The 12621-nt window shown below is 52.4% G+C and overlaps 1 protein-coding gene across 3 annotated transcripts in view; it reads right to left on the bottom strand.

The window, feature by feature from the left end:
- Positions 1 to 339: 339 nt before the first annotated feature.
- The window catches only part of Grhl2 (grainyhead-like transcription factor 2), a 131961-nt gene continuing 119679 nt past the window's right edge, over positions 340 to 12621 (bottom strand). For all 3 annotated transcript variants that reach the window (XM_005381921.2, XM_005381919.2, XM_005381920.2), the window contains exons 15-16: positions 4257 to 4321; positions 340 to 2751 (exon numbers count right to left, since the gene is read on the bottom strand). In XM_005381921.2, coding sequence (XP_005381978.1) covers positions 2637 to 2751; positions 4257 to 4321 — 180 coding nt within the window. In that variant the 3' untranslated portion in view covers positions 340 to 2636. The remainder of the gene's footprint in view (positions 2752 to 4256; positions 4322 to 12621) is intronic.

The following is a 12621-nucleotide window of genomic DNA, read 5'->3' as shown; positions in this document are numbered from 1 at the left end:
GTTACTTGGTCTTTGCCCCCAGAGAGGTTGGCCTGGGTGAACCAAGGGAGCAGAAAGCTTCGGTGGGGGGCGGGGGGAGTCCAGTAGGGGACGGGACCCTGGGGGGCGCCTTCGGGAGCGATGGGTGGACCCCTGCCCTGCGGGCCTGCGGGGCCACACTGGAGCTGGGTGACATCTTCCACCCTCTTCTCAGTTAGCCCTGGGCAGGGGAGTCTGCTCTGCAGCAGCTGAGGCAGGCAGGCGGGTGCCGGAGGCCCCTGGCCCCCAGGTCTCTGAGAGGCCTCCTGCAGGCAATGCCCCAAAATTCCAACAGGAAGAGCCAACACTGCCGTTTGATTCTTATGTTATGAATATTTATTTTCTTCTTAAAAATGTACAAAAAATAAAATAACTGTATTTATAGTTTATAGATTTCCCCTCTCCCATTTACAAAACTATTAAGTTACATTTACCTTTTCTTTTTACTGCGAGAGCAAACTGTACATATGCAAGTCTCTCTTGCTCAGCTTCAAGAAAGGGCCATTCTCAGAATTTGGCACAAACCCTCTGTTTCTGTTGCTTTTTCATCATGTTAAATAAGGAGGAAAATAAATGCCTGACTCACTTCACACTCCGCGCCCGCCTGGGCTGCGACGCAGCTCCGTCTTTCAGGAACTGACTCCAAGACGACGTCCGCGTGCCTCTTCCTGCCAGTCCCAGCTTATGAGCGCTCGTGCGGCCTGAGCTGGGGGTGCGGAAGAGCAAGGCTGCTTACGCGTCCCCCACCTCTTATGCACTGCCAAGAAAAGCTTACTCATTTGGGAGTGACTAAGGGACAAGGAAAAGAGGAAGGAAGTTGTCCTCCTCCCGGAGTGTTTTCCTTGGGAAGTTTTGATCACAGCTCTGCTCACTTGCACAGGGAAGGGGTCACCGAAGCTCACTGTGGGCACTCTGAGGACGTGGGTGAGACGAGGGGGTGGGGCGACACTCCCCACCACCCCTGGTGGCATCGGCCTCGTCACCTTTGTTCTGGCAATGGTCACCACAGAGGCAGAAGCGTCTCCCATCTGTCTTCTGCCTCAGACAGAGCCGCAGTTCCCGAAGGGACTGGGTCTCTCCAGCCCGTGTCTTGTGTCCGGCTGCCACACGTGGTCTTTCCCTACTCCGGAGCCCTGAGCTCTAGCCTCGGGCCTGCCCGTCCCATCCGAACCGATTCCTAACCCCAGGGGCACAGGAGGTGCAGGCTCCCACAGACTTCCAGCACGGAACGTGTCCATCCTAGACCTGAGCCCCGCAGGGCCCCAGGCTGGCCCTGAGAGCTGCTCTGGGGGACAGTGGGAGCACAGCTGAGCCCAGGTGGCAGACTTGCGGTGCCACGGGGAGAGGTGACGGGTCCCAAGCTCACACAGCCCCAGTGTCACCTGCTCTCCATCCCATTCAACTCCTTCACAGCCTGGGGGCCACCGGCTGGGCTGGCCGGGCTGGTGATGGCCTGGCTCCTGTTCAGGCCTGGGGCACACGGTGGCGAGGGCGGAGTCTTGTAGTGCAGATGCCAGGGGAGGCAAAGTGCTTCACCAACCCATCCGTACTTCCCACGGAGCCTGTCCTCAGGCGGCACGCAGAGGGGGATGTGTCTGGCGTCCTCCAAACCGAAGGGTTCGGCCCAGCGGGTGCAGGCAAACCACTGAACTGCTGAGTTCCAGGAGTTCTCTGCGGGGCGCTCTCCCCTCTTCTGGGCAGCCTGCTTCCCAGCTCCCCAGAACTGCGTGCAGGCAGCTGCCCTTTGCGGTCCCCGGCACAGGAGGAAGCCAGGCTTGGTGCAAAGGATGGAGGACACCATGCAAGATGCCAGGCGCTGCGCAGCACCCAAAGTGTCCAGGACGGCTGGGAGGCCTTGCAGCTGGCCCATCGCAGAGCCCCAGACGAAACCGGAGGAGGAGCTGGGATGTGTGACAGCCCTGAGTGGCGGCGCTCAGTACCCCAGATGCCCCCAGGGCGAGTCTATCTTGGCTCCGTCACAGCCCCCAGGCCCCGGCGTGAGTTCTGAGCAGGTGCAGGAAGTGAGCCCCGAATCCCCAGGTGAAATATATTACAGCCATTTATACACACTATGTACACAACCATCGGGTGACGCTTTAAGCTCCTCCCCACCTCCAGGAGAGCAACGTTTCCCTGGACAAGGCCTAGAGCTGCTCAATGAAGGGGTTTAGCAAGATGACCCCCTAAAGCAGCCCCAAGTTTGTGTCAGGGTGGGGGCGTCCACCCGTGACCCCCGTGACCACTGCTCCAGGCGCAGCTACTTGGTCAGGCATCAGGAACTGCACGAAGTGAGAAAGGGAACGAGGAGTTTCCAGCTCTGGGGACGTGAGGACTGGCTGTCTCCCTCAGAGGGGGACTGTGGGCTGTCTCCTGCGGAGCCAGCAATGACCTGCAGAGCCTGGGTGGGCTGGACCCGGGCTCCGGAGAGGTGGCAATAAATAAGGATTCAAGAGCCCGGGGGGCGGTGGCTGGGTCCTGGCCGCGCCTTGGGTCCCAGCAAGGTCGCAGTCATGTAACAGCAGTTGTGAGATGACGGGTGGGGTGGGCTCCAGTTCCGGCCAGGGCCCATCTCCTCCGAGGAGCGTGCAGGGCTCCTGCAGGGGTGCTGCGCCCAGGCCTCAGATTTCCATGAGCGTGACCTTGAAGCCTTCCACCATGGTCTCCATGTTGAGGATGAAGGTGTCCTCGTTGGAGTAGTGCTCGATGATGTTGTCGTCCATGTTCACCAGGATGCTGCCATGGGGGGGGGGACACAAAGTCACGTGAGCACGCAGGGCAGGGGGCTGGGGCTGGGCTGGAGGGTGGGGCAGAGGCACAGGGGAGCGAAGCAAAGCCTCCCTTCCTCAGAGCCACCCTCGGGACCTCCAAGCTCACCCAGCACAGCCCTCTTGCTTTGCAGACTGGTAAACGAGGCTCAGAGCAGCTCGTGGAGGCTGACATTATGGCCAACACAGCTGGGACCCCTAACCACTTCTGTTCAGCTGTGAGGCCTCCGACCTTAACAGGGACAGGGAAATAAGCACGGACTCGGCCAGCTCTGGCTGAGCGACGGGGAGGCGCAGTGCCCCCAAGCGCAGTGCGGGGCTGAGCGAGGTTTGGAACTAGGTACCTCCGCACATGGGACTGCTCCTTGGCCAACTACCCCCGATGGATTTAGTTTTAAGAAAATCAACAATTTCCAGAGTTTGTTCATATTAAGAAGTCCTTGGGTCAATCACATCCTTGGAGGCCGGACAGACCTGAGTTTGAGAATGAATCCTGATTCTAGTCCGTTTAGAACAGCTCAGCTTGAGCGGCTGCCACTGGGTGAGAAAAGCAGCTGGCACAGGGCCGACACGGGCCCATGACAGCCCAGCACTGTCATCAGCAGGGCGCACACCTGCACTGAGGAGCCACTCGGCAAGGGACTCCGAGTCAGCCAGGAACGAACTGTAACGTGCGCTAGGCCCAAGCACAAGTGGCTCCTGCTTGACTCCTCTTTGCTCAGAAAGCCTGAGAATCCCGGATCATCAAGGTCCTTCGGGAAGGAGGTGCGGAAGAAAGTTTAGAGACCTCCATCTCCTGCCATGTGTAGGAACACAGCCTCAGGAGCTGAGGCCTGGAGAGGCTTCTCCGGGAGAAGCCCGTGGCCAGCACCCTCAGACAGCAGCAGTGCGAGCTGAGTCTTGAGCTCTGAGGCCAAGCCCAGGGTTCCAATCTGTTTCCCACTAACTGAACATGCGTCCTGGGGCCAGATGCTTCAGCGACTCTGGCTTGGTTTCCATCGGAAAAGGAGAAGTAGTGATGAAACTCTTAGCAGGAGACAAGAGCCGACTGAGAACCCAGTAAGTAAGAGCTGCCGTTCCGGACAAATGATTTCCTTGAAAGAAGTCTCTAGGTCCTAGGCCATGCCTGTTCCCATGGGGATACCCTGACACCAACCTCGAGGGCCAAGTGTGAGGACGCGCCAACTCCGCTCTTAGCAGAGGGGACCCTGCCACTCTCCCCAGTGCGCTCACCCCATCCCGACCCCTCTGACCACCTCAAATCCTGTCACGGGGACAGGGATCTCTGTTGGCCTGGTGACATGCGCCCCTGCCCTCCCTCGGAAAGACTCTGCGCACGCCTTGCTTGCAAGCTGCCCTGCGATCCCCCAGGAGGAAAACGCACTGCCGTGAAAGAGCAGCGACAGAAGTGTTTCAGAAAAGCGCCATGCAGGCCTGATTCGGAAGTGAGGTGAAGTTCAGTTTCTTTCTTACCCCTTTTTGCTTTTCTTGTAAAGCTTTGCGATCTTCTCCACGGGCAGCCCGTACTTCTCGGATATCTGCAACAGCAAGCACGAGAAGGCCATGAGCGCAGGGTGGGGCCCCGCAGGCCAGCGGGGAAGTCCCAGCTCCCCAACGTGGACAAGTTCCTGGCACACTGCAATCTCCCCCCAGGACTCAAGCCCCAACATGCTCGTGTGTGAGGTTCCCCTCTGGACAGACCTCCGGTCATTCCACAACACATTCAGCCACCTGGGAATGACATCTGTGCTAAGAGAGCATTTCACATCCATCAGAGAGAGAGGAACTCTAATCATGATGTTGAATTAAACAGGTAGCCATACAGAAAAAAAATTAACGAGTTAATTTGGACTTCTCTGGTCTTTACGTCAAAGAAAATATCAAGTGGATCAAAGATTTACATGTGAAAGATGAAACCATAACAGTACAAGAAGAAACCATAATTTTTTGCATTCCTGTCATCTTAAAGTAAGGAAGATCTTTCTAAGCAACACATAAAACCTGGGGCAAAAGGTTAATAAAACAACACAGAATTAAAAATGTCAGTGTAGCCAAGACCACCATAAAAAGCTGACGACAAGTAACACACCAGGAAACGTTTTTACAACACAAATGCCAGATATAAAACTAACTTCCTTAAATTAAAAAGAACTCCAGCACATCCAGAAAAAAATCTAACAACTCAATGGGAAAAGGAAGAAAACAAGAAAAAAGCAACTGACAGAAGAAAAAATATGGTCACACGATAATCATGAGATGCAACACAGCACTCATAATTTAAAATTTTCAGATTAAAGCAACAGTAGGAGCCACTTTTATCACATTAACAAAAATGAAAAATTAATAATACAGTGTCAGCCAGAGTAGGAGAAGTGGATACACTCATATTCTATAGCTGAGAGAGTAACAACCTCTACCCTTTTTGGAAAAGGACTTGACAGAAGCCATCCAAATACAAAGTGCACACAATCTTTGACCCACACATTCCATATCTAATTAATCTGGTCCTGCAAAAATTTTTGAAACAACATAATGCATAGAACATTTGCTAAACACATTTTGATATAGCACAGTTGAAAACCATGCAGTCATGAATAAGATGGGACGTTTACACGAATTCAGATTTTTAAAAGATATCCTTAATATATTATAGACAGAAAGAAGACAGGTTTCAGAACAGTGCATATAATGGGATCATACATATATATAGGGTATATATATATTATATAAAAAGTGTAGTTGAAATGTAGAATGAATATTTAGACTTTAAAAATTCATTTCAATAAAAGACACATTGCCATTAACCTCCCCCTCAAAACTCTCCTCACTTTGAACCCACTGATCCCATCACTTTGCCACTTTCTGCAGCAGTTCTGGAAGTCCTCCTTGAGTGCTTTTACAAGCTTCGATAAAGAATACGGTGACTGCTGCTGCCGAGCGCCATCCAATAGAAAGGCAGGCTCATAAGAACAGGACGCTGTCTTCATCCCCCTTATTCTTTGGATCTGGCACCATGTGACTCCTGGCTCTTCCCAAAAGTCAAAATGACCACGAAAGGTCAACATTCTGAATAGAGCCAGGACATCAAGGCAGTCACAACAGTGCAACTAAAAACACAGAAAGGAGAACTTCCAGAACTACTTCAGAGGGCTGGGGATGCAGCTTAGCGGTACAAGTGCCTTCCTGGCAAGTGCAAGGTCCTGAGTTTGATTCCCGGTACCAAAAAAGAAAAAACAACACCCAACTGTGTCAGAACTACTTCAGAGAGTGGCCAAAACAATGGGATAAGTCCCTGAAGTGAGGGAAGTATTTTGAGAGGGGTTATCGGTAATGTATCTTTTACTGTAATAATTTTTTTCATTTAAACACTGTATAAAGTACATAGAACATATTTACAGGACCCGCTTGATCTATTCTAGTGGTTTCTACTGACGAATGGACAGAGAAAAGGATATTCCTTCTGCTCTGTACAATTCTGCAGCTTATTCTGGGTTTACAGTGCCCGCATTCGTTTTATGAATACAAAGTAACAATCGCAGAGGAGGATTCTGGAAAGGCCTGCCCCAAACACCTGCCGTGCCTCCACTCCTCCAGGGGCTGGTGGGACCCACAGGCAGTGAGGCCAGAGAGGTTTGGGACTTGATTACTGGAAAATCTAGCAGAGGGCAGAACAAGAGGCCAGAGTTCCCGAACAAAGGGAACCACTCTGGACCCTGTGAAGATCTAATTCTACAGCGAATTGATTCCTACCCCACAGGACGAACTCCTACCCTGAAATACACCCAGAAGGAACTGTGCTGGGTCCGTGGAGCCAGAGGAGGCTGCACAAGCAGCCCACCAGCCTGCCGCGCGCCATGAGCTGTCCTAATGAGTGCCCCATGGCCACCACGGAGCCCCAGCGAGCCCAAATGGGGTAAGAGGTGATGCCTGGGAGGGAGGGGGCACTCCAGGCCGCACAGAAAATGTGCAAAGGCATCCATTCAAATGCAACGTAGAAGAAGCACTGAAGAATACACAAGAACACCTATGAAGCACACGTGCAAAATTCTGATCTAAAAATAGGATTATTGAGCTAAAAAAAAATTTAAGGTTCAGTAGATGAACTGAAGGATTGATGGCCAGCTTAGCAAACCGAATAGTGTCAGGAAAAATCAAGTCAAAAATTCTTAAAGTGCAAGGCAAAAACACACAAAAACCAAGAAGGAAAGGAGAGATTTAAAGAATAGAGGAGGGTCACACAGGATATAAAAATCTCCCCAGCCATAAAAGGAGCAAGTGAAGAAGAGGTGGCAACTGAACAAATGACAGAAGGAAGACCCATGTCTTTGGACAGGTGTGGGTGTCCTGCATCCCCGGAGATGCACCAGGAAAAGGCTCACACCTCAGGTGGTCCAACTGGTCAGGAAAACACACTGCACCTCCTGGACGAGAGGCCCAAATTGCTTAGTGGGGAGAAAAGATAAACCTGGTTTCAGCCTTCTCATGGGCAACTAGAGAGAAGGACTTCACCCTGAGTCCTCCACGTCAGCCAGCCGTCCCTTCTCACGATGGAGGAACAGTCTCCAAGGGAGACAAGGGTCAGACAGCGTCCAGCCAGGCGGCCCGCCTGAGGAGGAGAAGACTCAGAAAAAGGGCCCTATCTGAGTGAACATAGATGCACCGAAGAGACCTCGCACCAGGCCAAGGGGCAGAACACAAGAACCAGGGGTACAGCATAAACTTTAGAGTCCAAGTGCTTACCTGGTCTGAGGGTGTAAAATACAATATGCTCAACAGGATTCCTGCAGCAGGACATAACAAAGAAAAATCTCAACTGTGCCCCAGAAGAAAAGATGAAGCTATTCCAGCAAAAGCTACAAGTCAGGAGGTCCTGGGGATGGTCCAGGCTCCTCCTGGTGAGGAGAGGGCATGGACATCTCCCTTCACAAAGGGGCCCGGGGCTGGAGGCTCGGGGTGGAGAAAATAGCTGGAATTTTATTTTCATATAAAAGAGAAATGAAAGGAAAAGAGACTGGAAGCATTTAGGAAAAATAAGGATAACTTTAAATTTAAAATGGTGAAAACGAGCAATTTAATCTGACCGCAGGAAGCAGATGGAGATCACAAGGTAAAATAATCAACAAAATGAGGGCAGGGATAAAGCTAAGTACAGCGGTCATTCCACCAAACGCAAACACACTTCACTCTTCCACAGAAAACCAGTGTTGTAAGCAGGTGAAAATGACAAAAAGAAAGGTAAATAAGAGGGAGAGAAAGAAGGAGAACCGTGTTTGAAAGAAAACCACTGAATACAGTGAGATGAACAGAAGCTTTGATGACTGACAAATGGCCACACCAACAAGTGCAAACCGGAAGAAGCCGGTCGAGGGGCTGTTAGGCCGGTGCAGTGCAAGGCCGGGGAGGCCGAAGGGCGAGGTGCGTCGATAGAAAGTGCGACGGAGGGGAAAGGAACAGCGAGCCTGAGCCTGCGCGGCACCGCAGCACCGCAGCACCACTCACGGCGGGTGCACAGGAAGCCCTGACAAGAGCACAGTTACGATGGAAGACTTCAGTAGCTTCTTTTAGAGTTGGACAGATCTGGTAGACAAGGAAGAACAGCTGAACGTCTAACGACTCTATTTTATGTAAGATAATAAACACACATGCACATGGACGTCGCATCTCCGGCAGGAACTCTCATGTACAGGGTAACAAAGATAAACCACACTGGGTCGTTCTCAGCACAGCGAGAAGTCCCATGTTAAGTTATCCAAAACGTTTAGCCTCTTGGAAGTGCCGCTAAATGACCCGGATGTAGAGCATACCGCCTTTCGCAGAAGTTTACATTCCGGTGCCATTCCCACCTGACTGGGAAGACAAGCTCCATCTGCCCAGAGAGACGGACACTAGCAAGTTTCCTCGACCATCTTCATTCCTGTTCTTTCCACATCTGTAGCGCTGACGTCACTTTCACCCCCGACCCAAGCTCCCTCTGGAAGAACTACTACTCTCTTTCTTCCCATGTGGGCTGGACACGGTCACTGGGACCCACACTCGCACCTGCAGATCAAAGGGACCCACCAAGGCGAGCCGATTCTGCACCACAGGGCTCTGAGTGGGGCCTTCTAAAGACAGGAAGAAAGGAAGACCCAGGTGCAGCTGATTCTCAGGATTCTCGTGTGCTGGGGTTCTAGGATCAGTCAGGGACAGAGTTGGTGTGCGAGCAGCATTCTGCTTCCCCGGCATTTCTAGAGCTACTTCCTCTCCGTGGCTGGTCTGAGCCCTGGGATCTTAACACAGGGTCCACAGGGGCCTGAAGATTGTGCCCAGGAACTTGGGGAGAAAAACAGTTCTTATTTTCACTAACTCCCAACTGGCATTCAGCATTTCCTTCAGTTACGAACATACAGCAGTTTTGTGTCTTTTTTACCAATGGAAATCACAGATATTTTCAAGTCACATTAGAATCCTGCAGATATTTCAAAATATTGATTACACTCGCCCACCATATTTTCAAACTGTTCTAGTTATTAGCCCTTCTACAGCTCACGGCACTGAACTCATGAGTGAGGAGCATACTTCGTCCTTTACCACAAGCACGCTCTTATTTTGATGACTACATGAAACGACCCCAGGAAGGAGGAGACTGTGCAGGCTGCCCTGTGGCAGAAGCTGCCCTGTGCTGGTGAGCTCATCCACGAAGCCCTGTCTGCTGCTCGAGAAATGCATGCTGCATGGCGGTTCTCTCACAGGCCGTGAACAGGGGTGCTCCGATGCTTTTCCTTGTTTTCCAAGTTGTTTAAATGGAGCACACACTTACACAACTTTCAAAGTACCAACACCTGTAAAGATCCCAAAAACTTCCCTGGTACCCGGAAGATGGGGGGCGGGTCTTAGACACATCTCATCACATGTGATTGGCCGTGGGCTGTGACTGAGACTTCTGAGTGGAGCACTGGGCCCAGTAACTTCAGATATGCAATGGCAGAAGGTGGATGCCCTCATGGAGTCTCAAGGGTGTTGGGTTCAGCCTGCCTGATGGGGGTGGCACGGCTCCAACAGAGCTAGGTGTAGCCCCTAAGAGGCACAAGGAAGCCAGGGGCTCTTGCGTGCAAACACTCCCTGGGTGGCCACATGTGACTTGTGACCTCCATGCACAGGTGGAAGTGGGGCACTGCTCTTGCCTTGTGTGCAGTGGTGAGCCTCGATAAGAGTGTTCCTCTTCCCTAGCTCCTTCTGATGGAAGACTCTCAATCTGCCTCCCATCTCAGAGCACTTGCGGTCGCCCACGGATGAGTGTGTGCACAGTGTTTATCTGCAGAGTACTCCTAGGTGCTGTTTTAAACACCATGTTGCTAACTCCTTTACTCCTCACACCATGCCTATATTCCGTGTCTACCTCCATCATGCTATTCCTTACCCTTATTTTCATTTCGGAAATGACAGCCTTCGGTGGAGGCAGGCTGAGTAATGTGCCCCAGGCCGTAGCTCTCCTTCGAGGCAGAGCTAGCATCGGAGCTCAGCTCTTGGGTATGTGCAGGGTCAGCAACTGCTCCTGCCTGAGTGCTTATGGCCACCTCATCTTTCCTCTAGAGTCACTGTGTGTGTGACATGGGAAGCTGATTCTCCTTAGCGCATTTTTAGATGTGGGCATCCCCGACTGGGCTAGAGCTGCTCCAGAGTTTAGGATGGCTCCACTTTGTTGGAAAGCCTCCTTCTCGCCTCAGTTTCCAGGCCTGGTGAGGATATTTACCTGCCATGCTCACTGGTGTATGGTATGGGTCAAACAAAGCAGTACGTGTGACAGTGACATCACACTCAGCCTGCGGTCGAGCTGGATTCAGTCAGCAAGTACTTGTGCTCAAGGCTCTGGAGATACACAGCCACCAAGAGACAAAGCCCCTGACCCTGTGAACTTTACAGTCTGCCAGAGAGACAAAAACAGTGGACATCTAACAGATACTGTGTCAGGTTGAAGTAAAGCAAAACAGGGTAAGGGACAGAGTGAGGGAGATGCTCTTTACCTAGGTGGTGGGAAGGGCCCCCGAGGAAGCCACATGCAAGCAGAGTCCCAAGGGATCGGGCCTTGGAGACGTGGGGGAAGAGCGCTGGGAAGAGCGCTCCCGAAGAGGGGACTAGCAAGGTGGGGCAGTGCCGGGTTCATCAGAAACAGCCCTCACAGGAGCCTTGGACACCAGATCCTTTGCCTTTAACCAGACTTAAAACTTGCAACAATAAAGAAGCCAGTGTAACCCATCAGTGTAAAGTGATGAAAAGAAAAATCCCGTCTTCTTCAAAATTCTACCATGTGCAGGCTGAGGCAGGAGGGTCACTGGGAGTTTGAAGCCAGCCTGGGCTCCATAGTGGGTTCAAGACCAGCCTGAACTGCACAGGGAGACCCTGTCTCAAAAAACAAACAAACAAAAACCAAAACAAATTCCACCATCTTCACCATGTGGCTAAGCCCCCACTTCCACAGTCTGTGGCCCTCCGAGACTCCTCAAGTCGCAGGCCACTGTGACATCCTTTGCCGCTCACTGCAACCCGAGTCTGCTGAGGATGGTGAGGCGCCCCGTGCAGGCCTCAGGAAGCAGGGCACAGTGGGTGCTGGGTGTTACTGAAACCTTTTCTTGAACTGGACTCTGCCACAGTGCACAGGGTCAGAGGGCACCACGTGTTGCCCCTGTGGGTCCCAGCAACAAGGCAGGAGTGACTCAGAGCCAGCTGTGGGAGTGCAGGTGGAGCTGGCCAGGCTGCAGCCGGGTGGGCGAGAGTGCAGAGGACGGTTAGTCTCACGGTGGTGCAGTGAGGCGGTGCCCTCAGGACAGCTGTGACACCAGTCAGCTGTCACGGAGTCGGGGGGGAAAAGGCACCCAGCACGAAGGTGGAGCGCAGCCGCAACCCAGGTGGCCGGGACCAGTGACTCCCACACCTCGCTCATCGCAGAGGGCTGCGGAAGCTTGAGAGAAGTTGGTCCCTGGTCCCCCAAAGCTCCACCCCGCCACCCACCACGCAGCAGAGCCAGCCCCGCCGGCGCGGAGGACAGCAAGATGTGCTGCGCTGTGGTGACGTCTGCGTGCCCACGGTCCGCGCTCGGGCGGCTTGGCAGCGTGGTACGGAAAGCAGACTGGAGGGCGACGCTGTGAAAGGCGCCCAGGGAGCTCGGGATCATGCGGGTTTCATGAGCTCATTCATCTATCCACTGGGAGCTTTAGGACCATTTCAAGAATCTCAGTTCATGTGAAGAGAGGTACGTTATGTTTTTGTCACATTCATTTCTGTTCTTGCTTTTCATTTATGTGAGGCTGAAGCCTCACAACAAACTCCGCTGCAATGAAAAGCGCTGAGAACCAGGCCTCTGTGGTGTTTCTGGGCAAGCTGTCCGTCTGCCCAGTTCAGAACGCCTGGGGACTGGCAAACAGCACCAGTGCAGAGGCAGCGCCAAGGCGCACTGCAGACCGTCCTGGCCTTATTTATTTAATTTTGGTACTGGGAATCAAACTCAGGACCTTGCGCTTGCCCGGCAGGCACTGTGCCGCTGAGCTATATCCCTGGTCTGGCCTTACTTTTAAGAGGTCTAACGAACACAAATATATATGTCACACAGTTCATCATAGTAGCTTTTTAAAAGTGTATAACCCACTAGCGTTTCAGTACATTCACCAGAGCATTTGACCGGCATTACTCTGTAATTCTGTAACATGTTCCGCACCCCTGAGGGTAGCTCCTTAGGAGTCCTCCACCTCCTGCTCCCGGCCCGGGGCAGCCACTAACTTGCTTCCTCCTCAGGGAAGGCGCCACCCAGATGTTACTTAGAAACTGAATCATGCAATACTGGGCTTCTTGTGTCTACCTCAGC

The sequence above is a fragment of the Chinchilla lanigera genome, unplaced genomic scaffold, assembly GCF_000276665.1.
Source record: "Chinchilla lanigera isolate Chin_1 unplaced genomic scaffold, ChiLan1.0 scaffold00016, whole genome shotgun sequence".
Taxonomy (NCBI): Eukaryota; Metazoa; Chordata; class Mammalia; order Rodentia; family Chinchillidae; genus Chinchilla; species Chinchilla lanigera.
This window is presented reverse-complemented; position numbering and strand designations above follow the sequence as displayed.